Raw genomic sequence first — 21277 nt, 5'->3', positions numbered from 1 at the left:
TACGATGACTCTCAAGGCTGTCCTCCACAAAGAGCAGCACTTTCTGGTGGCGGTGAGTGAGCCTTTGCTGTTGCTAAAGCGAGGGTAATTCCCCCAAACCAGCAGAGGGAGACTCCCCAGCCCCTGAGGGCTGCATACAGGTTGCTCAAGTGTCTGGAACATATGCATATTTTTCTGACCTCCTCTTGGAACTTAAGGCTGAAGAATAAAAGAGCTTTCAAAACACGCAACACAATGATCTTGAGAACCCACAGGTGGAGCTCCGAGGTGTCCCAGGCTCTGGAGCTCTGATAAGGGAGTGTGAGCCAATGGGCAGCACTGGGCTGGCTTCCACTCATTAGCGGACCCTAACCAAGCCACTTGCTGACTCTGTGGCTCCTTTTCCTTGCCCCTAAAAAGTAGGTGCTGCGGGGACATCTGTCTTCACCTTGCACTGGATCAGAGCTGAATTTGTCATCCTCTCCCGAAACCAGTATCTCTCCCTGCTGTTTCCCACCTTGGTGGCTATCACCAGTGAAACCTATCGACATCACAATAAAAACCAGGTGAAAACCATTGAGGCATCTGGTGTAATCAAATGGATTACACTGGACACCCAAGCCACAAACCTGGCTACTGACCATCCTTGCTCCTCCCTCTTCCCCTGAACCAGTCAGGTGGATCCTACTTTCTAAATATCTCCCAGCAGGTCGCGTTCTCTCCACCCCACTGCTGTTCCCCTGACCCAGGCCACCTGGGCAATTATAGGAGTGCGATATCCAGGCTCCAGTCTTGCCTTATTTCTACCCTGCGGGGGGGGGGGTGGGGGGTGGGGGGGTGGTTCTCTTACAAACATAAATCCCTCCTACTTCCAACCCCACACAGCCCCCACACTACCCCCACGGTGAACCCTAGGTCTTCCCCTGGCCCGCAGGGAAGTCCTTGCATGGTCTGGCCTCCCCAACCCCACCGCCTACTTTGGAAGCTTAACTCAATTTGCTCTCCCCGCCTCCTCCCTCTGCTCTTGGGCTACACTGGCCTTCTCAGGGTCCTAGAACTTGAACTGCTCATACCCGACTCAGGGTCTCTGAGACACATCACTTTTCCACCCCCACATTTCCCCCACTCCAATCCCCTGGGTCTTAGTTGAAACGCCTCTTCATCCGGAACACCTTCCCCATCCCTGGACAAGTCAGCCCCGCCTACTGTATCTTCCCACAATGCTTTGCGTGTCTCCATGGTAACCTCACCACCCATGCAGGTTTCTTCAAGGTCTATGGTCCCCTCTGCACCCTGAGCTGTACCAGAACAGGGCCGTGTCTCTTTCCTGCAGCACCACAGTCCCCGCACCCTGGTCTGTGACTGCGACGGCGACACAGCCTTGTCCGTGAGGCTGAACCGACAGAAATCATTTCCTTTTCCAGTTGGAGAATGACCAGTCAGCTGAGTGCCCGGCTCCTCTTGCATTTATTGGAACCTGCTTACCCAACAATCCACAAAGGAGCTTACATGGGGGCGGGGATATTTAGGGCTCCAGTGACCTATATTTAGGGATCCTGTGACCTAATCCTGGAGTTATTACGGAGGCCTGGGCTGGCGGGCTGGGGGGAGGGGAGGCGGGCAGTATGGTGGGCGGGACTTGGTGAATAGCTTAACGACACTTCCGTTTGGCAGGGAGGTGTGCAGGAGGGTTTAATGTGCTGTGGCTTGGAGGCCCTCCCGGCCCCGGGGGCGGTGTGTGTTTGTGTGTGTGTGTGTGTGCGTGCGTGCACATGTGTGCACAAGTGTGTTTATTTGAGAGGGGTGGGGAGGGAGGAGACCTGAGCAGTTGACATCAGGGTTTCTTTTCCTTCAGTTTCTCCTTCACTTTTTGAGGCTCGAATTGAATCAGTCGCAGAATTTCCTTATTGGCCAGGGTCCCTTCGATGAATTCTTTCTCTGTAAGTTTATCTGCAAGAGGAGAAAATAATACAGTCAGGATAGGCTGTTTCCAGCTGCAAGGAAGCTGATCTTTGCAAGCATACCCAGAGTGGATGGCTCTATTATGAAAATACTGATCTCCTTGCCCCTGATGACAACCCCACACTCTAACTCTTTCCTAGGACCCCTGGACCTCCCGGTGAACCAGCAATGAGAGGGTTAGTGACAGGCCCTGCAAGGTCTCCAGGAGGCTGGGCCAGTGCTGTGTCTCTTCTGATTGGTTGGCAATCCTTTCCTAGGCATCTCTGCATCTTGGAAGGACTGATGTTGAAGCTGAAGCTCCAGTACTTGACCACCTAATGCGAAGAGCTGACTCATTTGAAAAGACCCTGATGCTGGGAAAGATTGAGGGCAGGAGGAGAAGGGGAAGACAGAAGATGAGATGGCTGGATGGGGTCACCAACTTGATGGACATGGATTTGGGTGAACTCTGGGAATTGGTGGTGGACAGGGAGGCCTGGCTGCTGCGGTTCATGGAGTCGCAAAGAGTCGGACATGACTGAGCGACTGAACTGAACTGAAACTGAATCTTCCTCCCCATTTGGGACAAGAAAGGGCTTTGGCCCAACTATTGAATTCAGTTCTCTCCAGTTAAATGCACTCACTAAGCCCTTCCTCTGTGCCACTGTATATGGGGCTGAGGTCATTGCAGGGGGCAGAGGGCAGGGTGTGACATGGAAGGGAGTGAGATAATGCCCCTGGCCTGGGGAACTGTTGGTCTGATGGGGAGACAGTCACCTGTAGAAATGACTCTGTGCTGTGCTGCGCTTAGTTGGTCAGTTGTGTCTGACTCTTTGCAACCTCATGGACTATATGTAGCCTGCCAGGGTCCTCTGTCCATGGGGATTCTCCAGACAAGAATACTGGAGTGAGTTGCCATGCCCTCCTCCAGGGGATCTTCCCAACCCAGGGATCAAACCCAGGTCTCCTGCATTGCAGGTGGATTCTTTACCGTCTGAGCCACCAGGGAAGCCCAGAAATGACTCTGCTGCTGCTACTGCTGCTAAGTCACTTCAGTCGTGTCCGACTCTGTGCGACCCCATAGACGGCAGCCCACCAGGCTCCCCCATCCCTGGGATTCTCCAGGCAAGAACACTGGAGTGGGTTGCCATTTCCTTCTCCAATGCATGAAAGTGAAAAGTGAAAGTGAAGTCGCTCAGTCATGTCCAACTCCTAGCGACCCCATGGACTGCAGCCCACCAGGCCCCTCCATCCATGGGATTTTCCAGGCAAGAGTACTGGAGTGGGTTGCCATTGCCTTCTCCTAGAAATGACTCTAGAATGAGGCAAATGTTCCTCCCTGCTTATGGCGAGGCTCATAGTCCTGATGTACTAAGTGCTCAATAAAGCTTGGCTTAGCTGAAGTGGGTTTCCATTGGCTTTTTATGTTCCAGGCCTTTTGAGTGACCTTAATCCTTCCTGGATTAGGATGCAGGCTCCTTATGCAGGTCAGGGTGATGAAATGTGGGTTTTAAGGTCCCAGGTGCCCTATGAGCCTCACTGATAGCTTGAAACTCCTACTCTCAGAAGCTGATTGTGGAGTGAAGCCTGGTCTTCAGATGGACCATGTGAAAACACACGTCACCTGGCAGGAGTACCACTGCCTCCTGTGACATTCACTGGGGTCAATGTTCAGGTCAGCAAGTAGCAGAACAAGGGATTCAGCACCTGCCAGACCCAGCAGGATGTCAAGATGGGGGTTAAAGAGCCAGAGGGGTGACGTGCCCCTGGGAGGCACCTGAAGCAGCCAGGAGAAGGTGTTCAAAGGGGAGATGACATCTAGGTGAGGAAAGGGAGGTACCTACCCTTCAACATTTAAGGAGGCTCTCAATTTCAGCATCGTATGGCACAGGGCTGGCACCTGAGAAGGGGGTCTCCTTAAATCTTTTGCCAGGGCACCTCACATGCCTCACCCTAGTTCTGGCCCTAACGTCACAGATCTGGTTGCTAATCCACCTTCTCCCTGGACTGCAGGTTAGTAGGGGCCTTCTTTAACATCCTCCTTGGGTGTGTGACCTGGAACCCTGGTAAGAGACTCGCCCAGAGATCACAAATGGGCCGATACCAGCTCCTCAGATGTGTGTGGACCATGTAGTGTTTCATCAGTGGAGGCACTTCAGATTTTAAAAATCTCGATTGCTGGCTTCTCTTTAAAAAAAAAAAAAGCAGACGATGAGGCCCCAACGGCTCTGTATTCCTATGTGGTAACAACTGACCAGAGGCCATAAAACCAGGCAGGCCCTCGTGCCCCAGAGTTTGCCAGTCCCTATTGCTTCACTGGGCCACTGTCCACTTCTCTCACATTCATCATCCCAGCCCCAGTGGTCATTCAAGTTTGCAGTCCCCGTCTGACACCAGCCCCTCTCCTGTGTCCTTCCTGAGCTGGACACGGGCTTCAGGCACCAGCAGCCCCCGCCGCCCAGTTCTGGAATCCATCACCGCTTTCAGTACAAGCTCACGCTCCCCATTGGCTGCTCTCAGCCAGACTGAACAGGGGAGGGAGCCAAGACAGGTCAGCTCCTGGCAGAAGGGGGCCCGAGGACACACCCTCAGCTTCACCAAGACTTTCTTAGCCCAGCCCTGCAGTTTAAGACTTTTCTTGCATCTGCCCATAAGCCGTTCATCTGCTTTGCAGTCTGATGGCTTCCCCAGCCTCCTGAAGATCTCTCCTCATTTACCCTCACAGCACCCCCCACCCCCATCAATCTCTTGAGATTGAATTGAAATCTAATTCCATCTGATGGTGCTTGGGGGTTGGGAGGGGGGACCCAAATTAATGTCCTAAAGTAACACCATATAAATTGAAATCCCGCTTACTTGGGATACCATGCTAATTCTGAAGTGAGCTTTACCCCATCCCAGCCATGCAGAAGGCTACTTGTTTGGTTTAAACAAACCAAAGTGTCCTAAAATAACAACAAAAAACTGGGCACTCCATTCAAAAAGAAAGCGGTATGCTTGCAAAGCCTCACAACTTGTCATTTGTATACAAAATGACGGGCTGTTGCCTTGATTTTTTACTTTCTTCAAAGTGGGTTAACTCTGTCCAAACAAAAGATGCTTTTTTTCTTCCAAAGCACCCCATCATTTAGAGCCTGCGTTCGCCCCCAGAGAATCTGAGGCAGTGGTGGAGTTTTATGAGCGGTGGGAGGCGGTGACATTTTCAGTCAGTTCCAGAAGGGCCCACAACTGTCTGCTGACCATTCTTCTGCTGACCACCTTGCGGTGGGAGGAGGGGTCCTCCGTCCCACTTGGTCTCTGGACTTGGAAGGGTCAATCTCATTGGGGTCTCTAGGACATAGCCCCGGACGGTGAAATCAAGAGCTGGGAAGGAGAAGTCACTCACCATCATCCTTCTTGCCAAAGAACCCCCAGATCTTCTCTGCTCGCTTCTCCGGAGTGTTCTCGTCTTCTGGGAGACGCTTTGTGTCCTCAGGGCTGATCATTTTGAAGATAGCCTGCACCAAATTGAGGGGGAGCACCGGTCAAAAGTGATTCTGGGGGAACCCACATGGCTGAGCAGGGTGCTGAGGTTAAAATGCAGGTGTCCAGGCCCCCAACCCACCGGTTCCTGAGAGTGGGGAGGAGTCATCTGTACTTTTAAGAAGGGGAAGGGAATGCGGGGGAGGGGTGAGGATGACTTTCCCTTCTTATTTTGTCCCTTTCTGCACAGTCTGAAGTTCCTGACCATACAGACATATTACTTTCGTTGTATTAAAAAGTGAAAATAAGAAATAAAAAGCTTCCTGAAGGCTGCATTTTGAAAACTGGTACCTTTAACCTCACTGCCCAGAAGTGCATCAGATGGCTTTTTCTGAATCCAAGTGGTACTTTGGTTGCCTAGCAGGCTGGCTTATGGTGTGTGTGTGCTAAGTCACTTCAGTTGTGTCCAACTCTTTGCGACCCCATTAACTATAGCCTGCCAGGCTCCTCTGTCCATGGGATTCTCCAGACAAGAATACTGGAGTGGGTTGCCATGCCCTCCTCCAGGGGATCTTCCCGATCCAGGGATTGAACCTGTGTCTCTTACATCTCCTGCATTGGCAGGTGGGTTCTTCAACAGTAGCGGTACGTGGATTGCTTATGGTAATAAGGGCTAATGTTTGTTAAGTGATTAACACATGCCACATTTCTAAGTGTCTTTACATGTAAACTCATGACAGCTTTATGAGGTGGGTGTTATTGGCCCATTTCACAGATAGAGAAACTGAATCAGCTTACTTGCTAGAATTCAGCCAACCAGAAGCAGAAGACTGGAGATTCTAACCCTGGCAAGTTTGGTTCTAGAACCTCTGTGCTTGCATCTCATGCTATTCCTAGAATGTCTTGGAGAGCATGGTAGGGGCTGGGTAAGGCCTCTGGAAGCCCCTCCTTTACCCCTCTGCTTGGGGAGGATAAAGCTCAAGGGTCCTTCTCACTTCCCTCTACTCTAGCTAATACATGAGCTGAGTAGACAATGTCCAGCAAAGCAGGAAGTGCCTTCCGACACGTGGTCAGGGAAAGGGACAGGGTAGTCTTAATGTGCCCTTTCAGCTCCAGGTTACTAGGATTCCAGCAGGCTGGCCAGACCCAGAGTGGATGCTCAAGGTTGTGGCTCCCCCATCTTGAGTGTCCCAGTTTGCGACCTAAGTCTTGGGACTGGGACGCTGTGGAGACACCGGGGAACCAGCCGGGCAGGGCCAGTAATGCCCATGAAATTAACCTGGAGGGAAGAGCAATGGCTTAGAAACTCCTTTCAGCTCCCTGTGCTGCAGCAAGAGAAGCAAGGGAGTCAAAACCCACAGCTGGGGCAGCTGCCTCACTGACAGTGCTCAGAGCCCCGAGGTACCAGGCACTGAAGTAAGGGCTTCCTTAAGTTCCTGAGCCAGGGACCCATGGGCAGGCTGGAAGGCTAAAGGCTGGGAGTGACTGGCTGTCCATGACCCTGCTTCTAAAACCAAGGGCACACTGTCAGGGCCTCCGGGAATGGACCGCCAAAGAACCATTACATCCTCACCCTGGGGGGTGGGAGGTTCTGTGGTTTTCTGGAGGCCTAGCTTGGTGGTGGTACATGAGAACCCACAACAGATGATCGACTCCCAGGCCAGTTACCTTGGACATGGTGAATAGCAGAGGCTTGGCACGCTCTTGCATAGCCTCACTTGCGGACATACCCTTCTCTCTCTGCCTCCCCACGCCTCCCCACCCTCTCCTTCCTCCTTCCCCTCCCCTCTACCCCTTCATCTTCTTCCTCCTCCTTTCTCTGAAGAAGCACCAACTCAGAGGCCTCTGCTGGGCTTGGCATCCTTTAGGTGGTTCTGAGGAGGTGGTCCCTGCCACAGGCCACCTGTCAATCCAGGGAGCTTGCTCTGCAGGCCCTGCCCAGAGACTAGTGAGGTTTCTACACACACCTGCCCCTAACGGGAGGCCCAAGAAGGAGTTGCTGACCACAGCTGCATCCTTGGCTGTTTTATCTATGGTTTTGCCTAATAAAGGTGGAAGAATTGGGTGAATGAAAGTGGGATTACAAATGCCTCAAAAATTATATAAAAGATGAAAAATATTCTCTCTTTACAGGAATGGGATTAGAGAAAGAAAGCAAGTGGCATGGGTGGGGGTGGGGGGAAAAAATTCAGTAAAATGATACTGAGTGAAGGGGAAAAAATGATATAATAGGGAAGAAATAGAAGCATCCTCGTTACCAAAAAATATAGGAATGGTTAAATAATTTTATGACATGTCTATAAGATGGAATTCTAAGCAGCTGCTAAAAACAATGTGATATTGAAAATATTCATAATAAAATAGTGGCTGAAGAAAAGTATGATAAAACCATATGTGTATATGTCCTAATTCTAAAGTTATCTTTAAATATATAGATAAAAGACTAGAAAGATACATGCCTATTTGTTGACAGTAGTTTTCTCTGGATGATGAAATTAAAGGCAATTTTCATTTTCTTTTGCATAGGTTTCTAAATTGCATGCATTTTATATTAAATAAAACTACTTTTCAAACACCTAAAAATCTTGGCAGATGATCTGATCCTGGGCCAACATATTTGAAACATGTTATGTCTCTAAAATGACTCGCAAGGGACTTCCTTGGCTGTCCAGTGGTTAGGACTCGGGGCTTTCACTGCAGTGGCGATGGCCCCTGGTTCAATCCCTGTTTGGGGAAGTAAGATCCCAAAAGCCACAGGACCAAAATAAAATAAACATAAATACATAAATATATTGGGTTGGCCGAAAAGTTCGTTAGGGTTTGTCCATAAGATCTTATGAAAGAGACTTCCCTGGTAGTCCAGTGGCTAAGATTTTTGGGCTCCCAGTGCTTGGGGTGGGGTTGGTGTTCCACCCCTGGTCAGGGAACTAGACCTCACGTGCCTCAATGAAGACCGCCCCCCTGCCCCCTGGGGCCAAATAAATTAAAAAAAAAAAAAAGAATCCGAGTGTGTCCTATTGGAGGTTCTGAAGGATGTTTTATTATTTTCAACACCTACTTATTTATTTATATTTTCTTAACTGCACTGCACAGCAGGTGGGATCTTATTACCCTGACCAGGGATGGAAACAGCACCCCTTGCATTGGAATCACTGGACAACCAGGGAAGTCCCTGAAGAACGCTTTAATGAAAAAAGGAAGGAAGATGGGAGGGAAAGAAGGAAACGGTAAAGGTAAATAATAGAAAATACCCAGATTCTTCCTCTCTAGGAGGAAAATGATGCTGTGGGAAGGTGCCCTGTGCTGTGCTTAGTCACTCAGTCGTGTCTGACTCTTTGCAACCCCATGGACTGTGGCCAGCCAGGCTCCTCTGTCTATGGGGATTCTCCAGACAAGAATACTGTCCAGCCCTCTATTAATATTGATTTGTTGGCGACTCCTCCTGACCACGTTCTCAGAGCCACTGAGTCACCAACCTCGGGTGTCCACTCCCTCCTCCCTGCCAGGCTCCCGTGAGGAATTAGTGGCAGCCCAATTCCTCGAGACCCCCGTCCCTCTCAGCCGGAGATGAGGAGGCTGACACTGACCGTGACAATCTCCAGCACCTCATTCTTGCTGATGGTCCCATTGCCATCCACGTCGTAGAGGGAGAAGGCCCACTCCAGCTTCTGGTTGGTCTTGCCCGCGCTGGTCATGTGCAGGGCGATGACGTACTCCTTGAAGTCCAAGGTGCCATCGCTGTTGGCATCAAAGCTGCGGAACACGTGCTGGGCATAGGCCTTGGGATCGGCCTCGGGGAAGAACTTGGAGTAGATGGTCTGGAACTCCTGCCGGGTGATCCGGCCGCTGGGGCACTCCTTCAGGAAGGACTGGTACCAGGAGCTCAGCTCCTCCTCCGTGAACTTGGTGTTCAGCTGCAGCTCCTCCAGGATCTCCTTGGACAGGGCCCCACTCTTGCTGTTCCCCATGGGTGAGGTGGCGTGGGCCCGGCCGGGCTGTCACCGCTGGGTGGGTGGGAGCGATGGGGTCTCCTGGCTGCTGGGCTGGGTGCCGCAGGAGACAGTCGCACCCTGAGAGGCTGATGGATTAGGCGGATTTGTGGCCGGTTCAGCCCAGTACTTGGAGAGAGGAGGGGCCTGGAGCTTGGGGTTGGAGGAGGGAGGCGGGCTCCCAGAAGCCCCCTGAGATTAAAATAAAGAGCTGACAGCAGGAGGTCAATCCATCTTGGCCTTCTGGGAGGCCGGGAGAGTAGATCAGAATCTTGAGACCTGAGGCCTCAGCCACTGCTCTGCAGCCATCCCTACCTCACCCTCGACCGCCACTCTAGCTCTCTAAGAGCAAGGATGCTCCCTGCCTGTCTTCCGTTGCCCTAACTCTGAGAGTCTCTGCAGCAGGGGTGGTCCTGTAATGATGGGTTAGGAGTCAGGCTCTGGAACCAGCATGGGTTCAAACCTCAGCTTTGCAACTTACTAGCCGTGTGACCCTCTGGCACATTTCTTTTTCTTTCATTTTTTTAAAAAATTGGAGTATAATTGATTTACAATGCTGCGTTAGTTTCTGCTGTACAGTAGTGTGTGTCATCTGTAAGTGTACATACATCCCCTCCCTCTCAAGCCTCCCTTGCACCGCCCTCCCCCGTCCCACCCCTCTAGCTCATCACAGAGCACCGAGCTGAGCTCCCTGACCTATACAGCAGCTTCAGGCACGTTTCTTAACCTGTCTCTGCCTAGCGCTCTCTTCTAATCTTTCACTTCCCTCATGGCTTTCCTTAAATGTTGCCTTCTCAGTAACAGCAGCACCCCCACCCCAACCACCAGCAAGCCCCAACTGTTTATCCTGCATGGTTGTTCTTCCTCTCGAGCACACCTTCTGACTTAGTGTTTATTTATTCCACGTGTTGCCTGGGATGGCATCAGAATGAAAGCACCGTGAAGGCAGGGATTCTGTCTGTTTTGTTCCCCACTGCATTTCCTTTGCATGAAGGGTACCTGCCAGCTTTGGGCCCTCAGTGACTATTCCTTGACTAAACGGGCACTGTAATAGCATCGCTGTTGCTGTAAGCCTGAAATGAGTTAATATGTGCAATGCATTTACAATAGAGCCTGGCAATAGTAAGAGCGGAACACATGTTGAAAGTGAAAAGTGAAAGTGAAAGTTGCTCAGTCATGTCCAACTCTTTGCGACCCCATGGACTGTCCATGGAATTCTCCAGGCCAGAATACTGGAGTGGGTAGCCTTTCTCTTCTCCAGGGGATCTTCCCAACCCAGGGATTGAAGCCAGGTCTCCCACATTGCAGGCAGATTCTTTACTAGTTGAGCCACAAGGGAAGCCCAAGAATGCTGGAGTGGGTAGCCTATGCCTTCTCCAGGGGATCGTCCCGATCCAGGAATCAAACCGCGGTCTCCCACATTGCAGGCGGATTCTTTACCAACTGAGCTATCAGGGAAGTCCTGAACACGTGTTAACTTTTGCCAATATTCTTCTGTGACAGGGATCAAGAACTGCACTGCAAACAGAGGCCAGGCCAGCATGTGGAGTGTGTGAGTGAAGCCAGGGAATTAGGAAGGCAATAGGGAGTGGTGAGGCCTATGTCCCACATGGCAGGGGCTGCCTCCATTAGAGTGTAGTCAGATGGGATTATGGCCTGGTGTTACTAGACTTTTTGGTAACCCAAGAGAAATCAGAAATCAGATTTCCAGATGTGATTTCCAAACTGTGGGAGTGATTTCCAGTTTTTTCAACAACATGGTGTGGGACAAATACAACTTACCTGTGGCTTGATTTCAGCTGTATATCTTTGGTTGGCAACCAAGCCTGGTGCCGGGAGCTGGCAGACAGTAGTATGTGCTTGCTGAGTGAATGAATGGACAAGAAGGAGCTCTGCCAGGGGAGGCTTCCACCCCTGTGGTCAGCTCAGTACCCAGTGTGGGCCTCAGGGAAGAGCCCTCATGAGTAGGCTTGTACCTGAAATCTCAACACCTGAAGGAGAGGCTGCTGGTGCCTTTGCTTGGCTGAGCGTCATGCCTGAAACCCTAGAATCGCCATCTAGAATGGGAGAGAAGTCTCGGCTTTACCCAGGGGTGGTTACAACAAAGGGCTTTGTAGGGGGCGCTGGTGGGTAAAGAACCCACCTGCCAATGTAGGAGGCACAGGAGATGTGGGTTGGATCCCTGGGTTGAGAAGATCCCCTGAAGGAAGAAATGTCCACCCCCTCCAGTATTCTTGCCTGGAGCATCTCATGGACAGAGGAGCCTGGCCAGCCACAGTCCGTAGGGCCACACAGAGTCAGACATGACTTAAGCAACCTAGCACGCACACACAGTAACTGCAAAGAATAAAGCGCACAGTGTGCAGGCGGGTGACTTGGGGTTTGTATCCTATTTCACAAGAGGCTAATGGCAGGTCCCTGCTGCTGGGAGAAAGACATCCGCCAGCCCCCGCTAATGTTATGCAGGAAGGACCCGGAAGTTCAGGCTCAGGTGTGCTGACCCACTCCTCCTGGTCGCCCCACCCACTGAGGGTCCAGAGTGCTTCTCAGGAGGCCTTAATGTTAGGTGTGTGTGTGTCTGTGTACTTACCATTTTTTCCATCAGTTTTTGATAGCATAGTCTTTCCTAAAAGGAGTGGTTTCTCCTTTTCTAGGCTTTCACTAGCCCGCAGCAAGGCATTTGTTTTCAAGAGCAGCTAGAAATAGGACAGTCATCAAACAAACAAAACCCAAGCCCTGAAAATGAAGTCAGACGCCTCCACCCTTGCCTCTGAACCTGGTGTGCGAGGATTAGAAGTGCTTCCTGGGTGTCCACACCGAGCCTGCAGGTGAGACAAGGCCAATGTCACAGGAAGAAACCAAGCTCTCGTTCTCAAGGAGTGAGCAGAGTGGGCAAGAAGCTGTGTTTCTGAAGGTGAGGAGCTGGGTTGCCATGACAACAAAGAGACTGTGGGCCAGGAGACAGGACCCCGTGTTAACCCAGAAGGCAGCCAGAGCCCCCAGTCCCTCTGCCCCTCTCAAGAGCAAGGAGCAGGTGCTGCCCACACTGTTCAGGTTGCCGTGCCCAGGAGGGGCCTGACCGTGGGAGGGGACCACAGGCAGCTGTGTCGATGCTGAGAGAGGGGTCATGACCTGGAGGTTTGTTTGAAAACCTGCGTAAACATCTTCTATCAGAGGGAGAGTTTATGTTCCTTAGCCAAACAAGTTGTTGGAGATGATGTATTGTGAGGGGATTTGTTAAGTCTAAGCTGGGGCCATAAACTCTCCCCGAGCCCCAAAGACCACTTGGGGAGAAGCCCTCGTCTCTGGCCAGTGGATCTGTTTGTGTCTCCCCCTCCCAGCCTGGCCTTGACTGAAAGATGCAGACTCTTCCCAGAGGCTGGCCCTGTCCTCTCCCTAAGCTGGGAGCCCCATAGCCCCGGTCCCCCTCCCCCACCTTCCCTTGCTGTGAGCAGAAGGACAAGAGACCCCTTTGACCCTGGGCTGGAAGCAGAGGGGAAAGAGGGCTCAGAGAGGGTGAGTGGGAGGCAGAGAATGGGAGGAACGCCTCTCCCATGGCTGTCTCCATCATGGTAAATAGCAGTCTGTCCTTTTGGTTGCCCGGACCAAAATCCTTGGAGTCATCTCCTGTGCCCCTCTTTCTGTCACACCCCACTTTCGAGCCACTCCAAACTGGCTCGAAACCACGTTGGTTCCACTTTCAAAGCACTTCCAGAATCTGACCGTTCTCCCCACCTCCACGTGGCCACCCCTGCAGGCACCGTTCCGTCCCTGCGTTTTGGCTGCCCTGCTCCCCTTTTCCTACAGAGAGCTCTCCAGCAAGGAAATCAGGCTGTGCGCCCTCAGCTTGGATGGACCCCAGAGCAAAATCACAGGCTTTCCAAAGCCTGCAAAGCTCTGCAGAAGCTGCCTCCTCCCTGTCACTGTGTCTGCTCCAGCCAACTGGCCTTAATGAGGTGCCTCCAGCCTTTAACAGGGCCACCTCCTCTGCCTGGAATGTTCTCCCTTCCAGCTACCTGCTGGGCTCCCTCCCAGGTGTCCTTGACTTTGGTCAAATGCCACCTTCTCAATGAGGCCACTCCAATCACCCTATTTCATGTTGCCACTTACCCACCATCACCCCTGAAACCCTCCCCCTACCCTTTTGTCATAACACCTATCATTTTCTACATACACTCTATATACCATTTTGTTAGTCTGTCTCTTTCTGCTGGAAAATAAGTTCCAAGGTCAAGATTCTTGATCTGTTCCCATCACCAATGTGTTCCCAGTACTGAAAGCAGTACTTGGCATTCTGTGCATGCGTGCTAAGTCATTTCAACCGTGTCTGACTCTTTGTGACCCTATGGACTGTAGCCCACCAGGCTCCTCTGTCCATGGGATTCTCCAGGCAAGAATACTGGAGTGGGTTGCCATGCTCTTCTCCAGGGGAGCTTCCCGACCCAGGGATCAAACTCCTGTCTCATATTAAGTTTCCTGCTTTTCGCAGGTGAGTTCTTTACCACTAGCACCACCTGGAAAGACCCTGGCATTCAGTGGTATTCACTAATTATTGCATGGATGGGTGGGTGGGATGGATGGGTGGAGAAAGGAAATAATAGCCAGGAGCCCCTTGTGTTCATAGGGACAGAAGTCTCCAGAGAAGGGGACTGGGGCCAAGGGTTTGGTCTGGCAGCATGATACCCATCGGGGTGGGGGAGGCTCAATGCCCACATGCTCGTCCCTCTGCTAAGTCATTGGGGGTAAAATGATCACCCAGCTCGGGAGGGACACTGAGCCCATCTGTTCAAAGAAGGGTGTGGCAGCCCTCCTGGAAAGAGGGTTGCCCAGTGGGACGACATGGTGTCTCTGGACAGTTTATTTTACACAGGACGAAATCTAAGCATCTCAAGTGTACACACAGAGCTGAAGGGGGAAAAAATGAGAGCATTTAACGTCCTGAAAATGCTTTATAATAATGCAGAACAACTATATAGAGCAAACGCCTTCAAAATTTAAACATTTAATTTTTCAGCATTAATACACACGAATGCTATTACGGGGGTGGGGTGGGAAGGGCGAATTATAGCCTCCATAGGGATCAGAGTTTCAACAGTTACTTATAAATTATAGTACATCAACTTTATTTACCGATCTAGGCAGCCAGGGGATGGAAGGATATACAACGTGGAATAAACACATTCATACCGGGATGAGGAATGCTGGCGGAGACACAGCTTTTTAACATTAAAAATGTATAAAGTATTTAGCAAAAGTTACAGAAAACAGAGCAAACAAGCAAGTTTATTTTGTTAGAAAATCCCGCTTTCATGGGGTTTGCTGATGTGCTCCTGTCTGTGAAGGGGCTTGTTCCTGCCCCATCGTCCCCTTCCTGAGGGAAGGGCAGAGATACCGATTTGGGGCCCCGTCCCCAAGGATGGCAGGTGTCCCTTTGAATGACTGTCCCTGGGTCCACACGGCTGCCTGGAGGCCCCTGTCCCGAGAGCTGGTCTCTTGCTGCATGCGATGCTGGTTGAAGAGCACCTCCACTCGACAGACAACAAACGCCCAGGTCCCGGGAGGGGATGTGACAACGACAGGTTACGGGACGAATGAGAGCAGAGCGGGGCCGGTCTGGTGCTCTCGCCCTGGCTCATTATGCTTTCCTTCCTCGTCACCACGTCACACCGTCCCCATCAGAGTACCCATGTGCCTGACCCTCTGCCTCCCACCACTGCAAGCCCGTTAGGGATGCCCCATCATACATAAAGGGTCAAGTCCCCCGAACAGCACAGAGATCCAAAGGCATCACAGCCCCTCTCCCTCGGAGACACCTCCCAACAAGGCCCCCCAGTAGCCATGCCCCAGCATCTAGAAGGTTCGGGGGAAACAGAACATTGGTTTTTCTCACCTTAGTCTCACCAAGCCAGGAAAGAGGGGTTGGGTCCCCCACCTTCACAAAGGGCCCGATAGAAATTACTCCAGGGGGGTGGGGTGGAGTGGGGAAGATGTTGAGAGCCCCCAGGCCCCCTTCCCCCAGAAAAAAGAGGCATCCTGGCAGCGGGGGATCCTGTGTCGTGGGCTCCACAGCCCACACCGTCACCCGGCTGGATCCAAGGATGTCTTCTGTTGGCTGGGAGAGGTACCTGGTTGCTTTCCGGGGCTCAGCTTTCACTGAGCAGGGCACAATCAGGACGTAGCTGGAGGCGTCCTTACTTTGGGGATCTTGGCCAGAGCTGACCAGCATCAGCAGTTGGGTGTGGTTTTCTCTCTACCACCACCCAGGAGGGTGCAGGCATAGGTCAGGTAAGCAAGGCTCAGGTGTTGACAAGGACCTTAAAGGAGGGGGCTCTGACACCATGCCCGTTTTTGCTCCTTGGAAGTGACCCTCAGGACATGGTGTCAAACATCAGTGGATGAAAGGTAATGGCTTCTGCTTTCTTTAGGAGCCCGAGGAGGAGGAACTACCTCATTCTCAACAGCTCATGAAACTCTAAGGTTTTGTGTCTAAAAATCTCTTTTTAGATTTCTCAGCACCCGGGCCCCCTCTCAGGAAGGTGTGAGGTGACGGCATGCACAGCTGTGCCGAGCGGACCCAGATTAGGTATGACGTGTGCATTGGGCGCAAAACCGGAAATGAGAACGGAAGGAGACAGAATGCAGCAGCTGGAGGAGGCCTGGGAGAATGTTCTAGAATAAACACCTTCAGTTTGCAGGTGAAGGAAGATCCAGAGAAAGGTGGTGCTGAGCCCATGGCCAGCCCCCTGCTTTCTCACCCACACCCTCTCCATCCACCTCCCACACCCCCGAACTCTCACCAAGTGGCAGGGACTGGGCGAGGTGAAGGGAGGGTCCCAAGGAGCAAGTGGATCTACCAGCTGAGATGCCAGCTTCAGGGGGCAGCAGAGACCCTGTCCACCATCCCCGCCTCCATCCCCAGCAGCTCTCTGCATTGTGAAAAACTTAAGTGTTAGATGCCCCCAAAACTATAATGACTCAAAAAAAGCCAAGTGTAAGTCCCAAGAACCACTGGATGCAGCTGGCTGGAAGTAGCTGTGCAAACAAGCTCAAGACTCCAAGTCAGGAGCTTCCAGGAAGACAACTTGTGTTTTTAAGAGCAAGGAAGCAGTGGGGTGCACCCATTCAATGGACGGCTGCTCGGCATTGCAGGGAACAAGCTAGTGACATCCTACGACAAGATGACTCAGAGGCATCAACCTGAGCGAGGAGGCCAGACTCAAAGACTTCTGCCTATTTCTATGACACACTATAGAAGGCAGATCTGCAGGGTCAGAAAATCCATCAGTGGTTGCCAGGTGCTGGGGGTGGGAAGAGTGGATGGACATCAAAGGAGCCTGAGGGGATGTTTTTGGAGTGATGGAAATATTATGCTGATCTCAGCAGTGTTACAAGGCTGTGTCAAAGTGTTAGTTGCTCAGTCATGTCCAACTCTTTGTGACCCCATGGACCCCATGTGTCCGCCAGGTTCCTCTGTCCATGGGATTCTCCAGGCAAGAATACTGGAGTGGGGAGCCATTCCCTTCTCCAGGGGACCTTCCTGATCCAGGGATTGAACCCGGGTCTCCGGCATTCCAGGCAGATTCTTTACCATCTGAGCTACCAGGGAAGCCCCATAAGACTGTGTAAATTTGTCAAAATTCATTGAACTGCATCCTTCAAAAGGGTGAATTTTCTTGTACGCTCATGAACCCCCAATTTCAAATGTCAAATATCTGAATAAACTTGGAAAAAAAGGCAGTGGGACCTGTGGGGACAGGAAGGTTTATGGAAATGACGGTATGCTGGCTAAGGAAGTGTGCTTCTGATCTGTGCCCCACTTTTAACACTGGTCCAGGAACTTTCCCTATCTACATAATCACCAATAGGTCTGCAGAATCCTGTATAAATTCTCCTTGTCAAGGCCATTCACCATTGGAAGTAAAATCACTTAAAGAAGCCGAGGTCTTTGATGTCCTCGGAATCTTATGGCTTGCATTTCCAAGAAGGGACTTTGGCTCTGCCAAGATTTCTTTGCTTCCATCTCCTAATCTAGTAATTGATTGGTTTCCACAAAGGGAATACAAACCCCTGGTTCCTGAGTATACACAGGGTTTTCTATTTGCTTCAGTTGTTAATCAGCCTCAGTGAGGGGAGAAGTGTTTCCCCCTCAAAGAAATCCAACCCACCCTTCCCTGCTCCCCAGCTGACACAGGTGTTGGGTAGATTAAAAGGAGACCCAAGGTGGTCCCATGGGAAGAACCTCAGGTCACCCATCCCTGTGGGTCAGCTGGCCAGTGCTTTCCAACGCTGATCAGAAGCAACAGAAAAAAAAAAAAGAGAGAGAGGGACAAGCAGCTTATCCTGGAGGTTGTCTTGGTAACTGTCTGTCTTAGATTCTATTCTAAAAAGCAGGCTTTCACAGGCGAAACAAAGTGCATCCGTGTCTCCTAGGTAGAAGGGGCTCACCTGTTCTCAGAAATGGAACAGTGGATGTGCTCACAAATAACCTGGAGTCATTCACCCTGAAAAAAGCCAAGCATATCCTCTTATAACCTAAATACCCAAACCCAAACCAAACCAACCACGAGGACAGAGCACCACTCTGAAGATGACTCTCAGACATGACTTCCTCCCAACCACAGGACAGAGGCCTGTACTCTCAACTCCAGCCCTGCTCGTGATTCGCTATTGAGTTCACAGCTCTCACTGGCTGGCCTTGGGCTTCATGCTTCCTCTGTGTAAAGCAAGAATTATTTAAAACAAACAAATCTCTCAAATTTGAGCTGGATGTGAGCTGTGAGGGTCTAGTGACCCCATGATCGTACTCTTGGTGCTCTTCCGTCCTTGGGTAAATGCCACATGGCTTATTACAGGCTAGCAGGAGGTTAAACGTGGAAGAGGTGCAAGGCTCTCATTTCCCAGCAAGGTCTGAAAACATGCGCTTGTGCACATGGAGAACAGAAGGGCTGGGGGATGGGGCAGAGTTCCTGGCCGGTATGCAGCTCCGGCTGCAGTACTGGCATAATACCTGGCTTGCCCCAAGTGTCTGCTGATTAGATGAATGAATGAGAATCAACGAATGAATGAAGAGCTATCAGTACAACAGAGGGTATCTGTGCAAACCTGGACTCTGCAGAGAGTATCTGTAGGTGAATGCCAAGGTTACTGATCTGCAAGACCCTTGGAGAAAAGACGAGTCTACGCAAAAGAACAGATCATTGGTTTCCCTGATGACAGACAGGGCTATATTTTGTTCCTAGATCTTTGCATACTGCCCAGGCTTAGCTAAATGCTTGATGAATGAATAAAGGAGGGAAGAAAAAAGGAAAAGAGGTATATGGGGTTGGCTAACGAGACTGAGGGAAAAGGGGGAAAGCATGACTTCAGAAAATAGACTGGCCTACATGAGGCCAACTCAGGCTACCCTGAAAGAGGCGAGAGCCCCAGGGAATAACAGAAGACGCTGGAATCCTCAGATGGGGATGAGAAAACAAAATCAATGAGCCACATCACACATGAACGCGTCTGCGTTAACAAGGCTATTGGCTTTGAATGCTGGCAATTAGTTGAATCCACAAATTAGTTGACTAAGCCACAAAGCAGTTACTACTAGCACCCATCTTTTTTTTTTTTTTAATCAAGAAACCAAGAAATGATAGCCCCAAATGGGCAGCTGGTGTCACAGCCCAACCCCAGACCAGGAGTGGTTCTCCACGCCAGACACAGATCTGTCCTGGCGGCCTGCATGTTAGTGAAGGCCTTCACACTGACCTTTCTGGTTGGGATGTTTTGAGAAGAAAAGTGGCAAAGCTTGGTTTGCTTTAGGATATTCAGCATCTTTCTACTATCACTATGAGGACGCCATACTGACTCAGAGAAAGGGGTACCAAGACATACAAGAAAAACGAGTCATCAGTTACCAGCCTGGACGACGGAGAGAGAAAGACCAGTGAGTTATCCTCTTAGATGGCTGCCCTTATGAGACATGAGTCCTGTGAATCCAAAGTAATCAATGGGAAAAGTGAAGAAACACGGGTTCTTAGGGTGTGGGCTCCAGGCTAGAATGTGCCCCTTGCAAGCTGTCTGACCTCCTCCAGCCCTTTTTTGCTTCCAGTCCCCTCAAGCCAATTCTCAAGATTTAGTACGTAAGCGAGAAAGTGATGAGTGAGGACCCGGTGGCTTCCCAGGTCAGCTTAGACCAGGCTTTCCAGGGAAAAAGGAGACGGCAAAAGATCAAGGGGGCACCAGCCCCAAGCAGGGGCTGCATGCGGGGCTTGGGAACGTGCAGAAGGAGCTGAGAGGCCAAGGTACCCGACTGCCTGGATGGTGACATGTACTGTGGCCACGACAGTCTGCAATGTCTGCGTGGTGCCCGCCAATGAGAGCCATACACGGAACGGCAGTCCCAACTTCACCGTGCGCAGGCAGACAGAACCACCTGCGAGATGACAGAGACTTGTCCCAACCCCTCCCTGACGTGAGACCGACTCAGCTCCCTGGGATGGGCGAGGGTGGAGGAGGGGGCTTCCCCAAGGAAGCGGCTGCAGGTTGGGTGGACTGGGATGTCTGGAAAGAGCACGTGACACGGATGCCTGATCTAACAGGCACACGATTCACTGCTCCAACTTGGGGTGAATTTGCTGAATGAGGTAGTTTCATCCTGACCTCTCCAGACAGGGTCAGTCTGAGAAAACTGGAGCCAGACCTTCTTCCCAAGACTCCCATTGGTGAAAACTAGCAGAGAAGAGCCAGGATGTAGGCCCTCAGAATATTCAAGGGGGGAAAAAAAAATCAAGAGGGAGGGCTGCTGCAAAGGATTCTGGGTGCGGGCTGCTGTGCTGAATGGTGGCCTTCTCTCCATGACTCTGATCCTGACACTTGGCTTGGAGATGGAGACCTCCCTCCCCTGCCCCTCCAAAGGCCTGGAGACAAGGTCAGTTGGAAGAAGGGCCGTTGGGCTTACTTGAGCATGGGACACAACTGCTCTGGGTGGGGAGGGGACCCCTCTGGTACTCAACAGGGACCACAAAGTTCCAGTCTCGGTTTATCCTTGGAGTGGCAAGCACAGCACGGGACTCAGGGGGCTTCAGCCTCAGAAACAAGGGCAGGGCTGTGGATCCATCTTCTCGGCCTGGGAACACCGGGGAGCTCCCTGTGGGGCCATCTGGGCCGCCCTTCTGGCATCACTGTCCCCTCTCCTCAGTGGACCAGGAGAGCAGGGGGAGGGCAGCGCCACTCCCGACAGCAGGCCCCCCCAGCGGGAGCGCCACCTCCTCTCCGTGGGACCCCCAACCCCTCCTCGGTAGGACCCCCCGGGCCGTGCGTCTATATCTCCATGTCCACGGGGCGGATGTTGCCCGTCTTGTGCTCTCTGACCCACAGCTCCCTGTCTTTGGCTGGGTCCACTTTTCGAAGCAGTTGGTCCACAGGCTCGACTGTCTGCAAGGGATGGAGAAAGAGGACACAGTCAGAGGCAGAGGTGGAGTCAGGGGCGTATCCTCTGAGCCACGCCACTCACACCCTTGCGCCTGACACAGCAGCTCCTCTAGAGCATTGTGGGGTCCCAGGGAGGCCTGTGTGAGGGACAGACGTGGGGGCTGGGAGAACCAGGGGTGGGGAGGTGCAGAGCTCTGGCCTCTGCTCTTCTTCCCCTCATACACATGACCCTCCAGACCACAGGGTGGGTGAAAGGGCAGGAGGGCTCAAGGGTCTGCGACCCGTTCCTCTTTCCACGTGTCCCCTCGTTTACCACCTGAAAACAGGTTTATTGAACTTTATCTTGAGAGGTTTTGAATAGCTCCAACATTGTAAAAAATCCAACAGAGGAGGCAAGGTCACCTCCAGCTATTTTAACCATCATAACGCATCTATGGAGTGCGCTTGGAATGGAGTCACGTGGTTGTCCAGGGTAACTGACACATCCATCC

General features: G+C 51.6%; 2 protein-coding genes across 11 annotated transcripts in view; both read right to left on the bottom strand.

Annotated features, from left to right (window-relative positions):
• Window positions 1-864: 864 nt before the first annotated feature.
• Window positions 865-9939, bottom strand: RCVRN (recoverin). Its single transcript, XM_006041669.4, has 3 exons — window positions 8970-9939; window positions 5306-5417; window positions 865-1929 (listed from the first exon to the last, which is right to left on the bottom strand). The coding sequence occupies exons 1-3, from the start codon at window positions 9348-9350 to the stop codon at window positions 1814-1816; spliced, it is 609 nt and encodes a 202-aa protein (XP_006041731.3). The 5' UTR covers window positions 9351-9939; the 3' UTR covers window positions 865-1813.
• A 7107-nt stretch (window positions 9940-17046) lies between these two features.
• The window catches only part of GAS7 (growth arrest specific 7), a 206932-nt gene continuing 202701 nt past the window's right edge, over window positions 17047-21277 (bottom strand). For all 10 annotated transcript variants that reach the window (XM_006041664.4, XM_006041666.4, XM_044939279.2 and 7 more), the window contains one exon: window positions 17047-20789. In XM_006041664.4, the coding sequence (XP_006041726.1) occupies window positions 20676-20789 (114 nt within the window). In that variant the 3' untranslated portion in view covers window positions 17047-20675. The remainder of the gene's footprint in view (window positions 20790-21277) is intronic.

This window comes from Bubalus bubalis, chromosome 3 (assembly GCF_019923935.1).
Source record: "Bubalus bubalis isolate 160015118507 breed Murrah chromosome 3, NDDB_SH_1, whole genome shotgun sequence".
Classification (NCBI taxonomy): Eukaryota; Metazoa; Chordata; class Mammalia; order Artiodactyla; family Bovidae; genus Bubalus; species Bubalus bubalis.
This window is presented reverse-complemented; position numbering and strand designations above follow the sequence as displayed.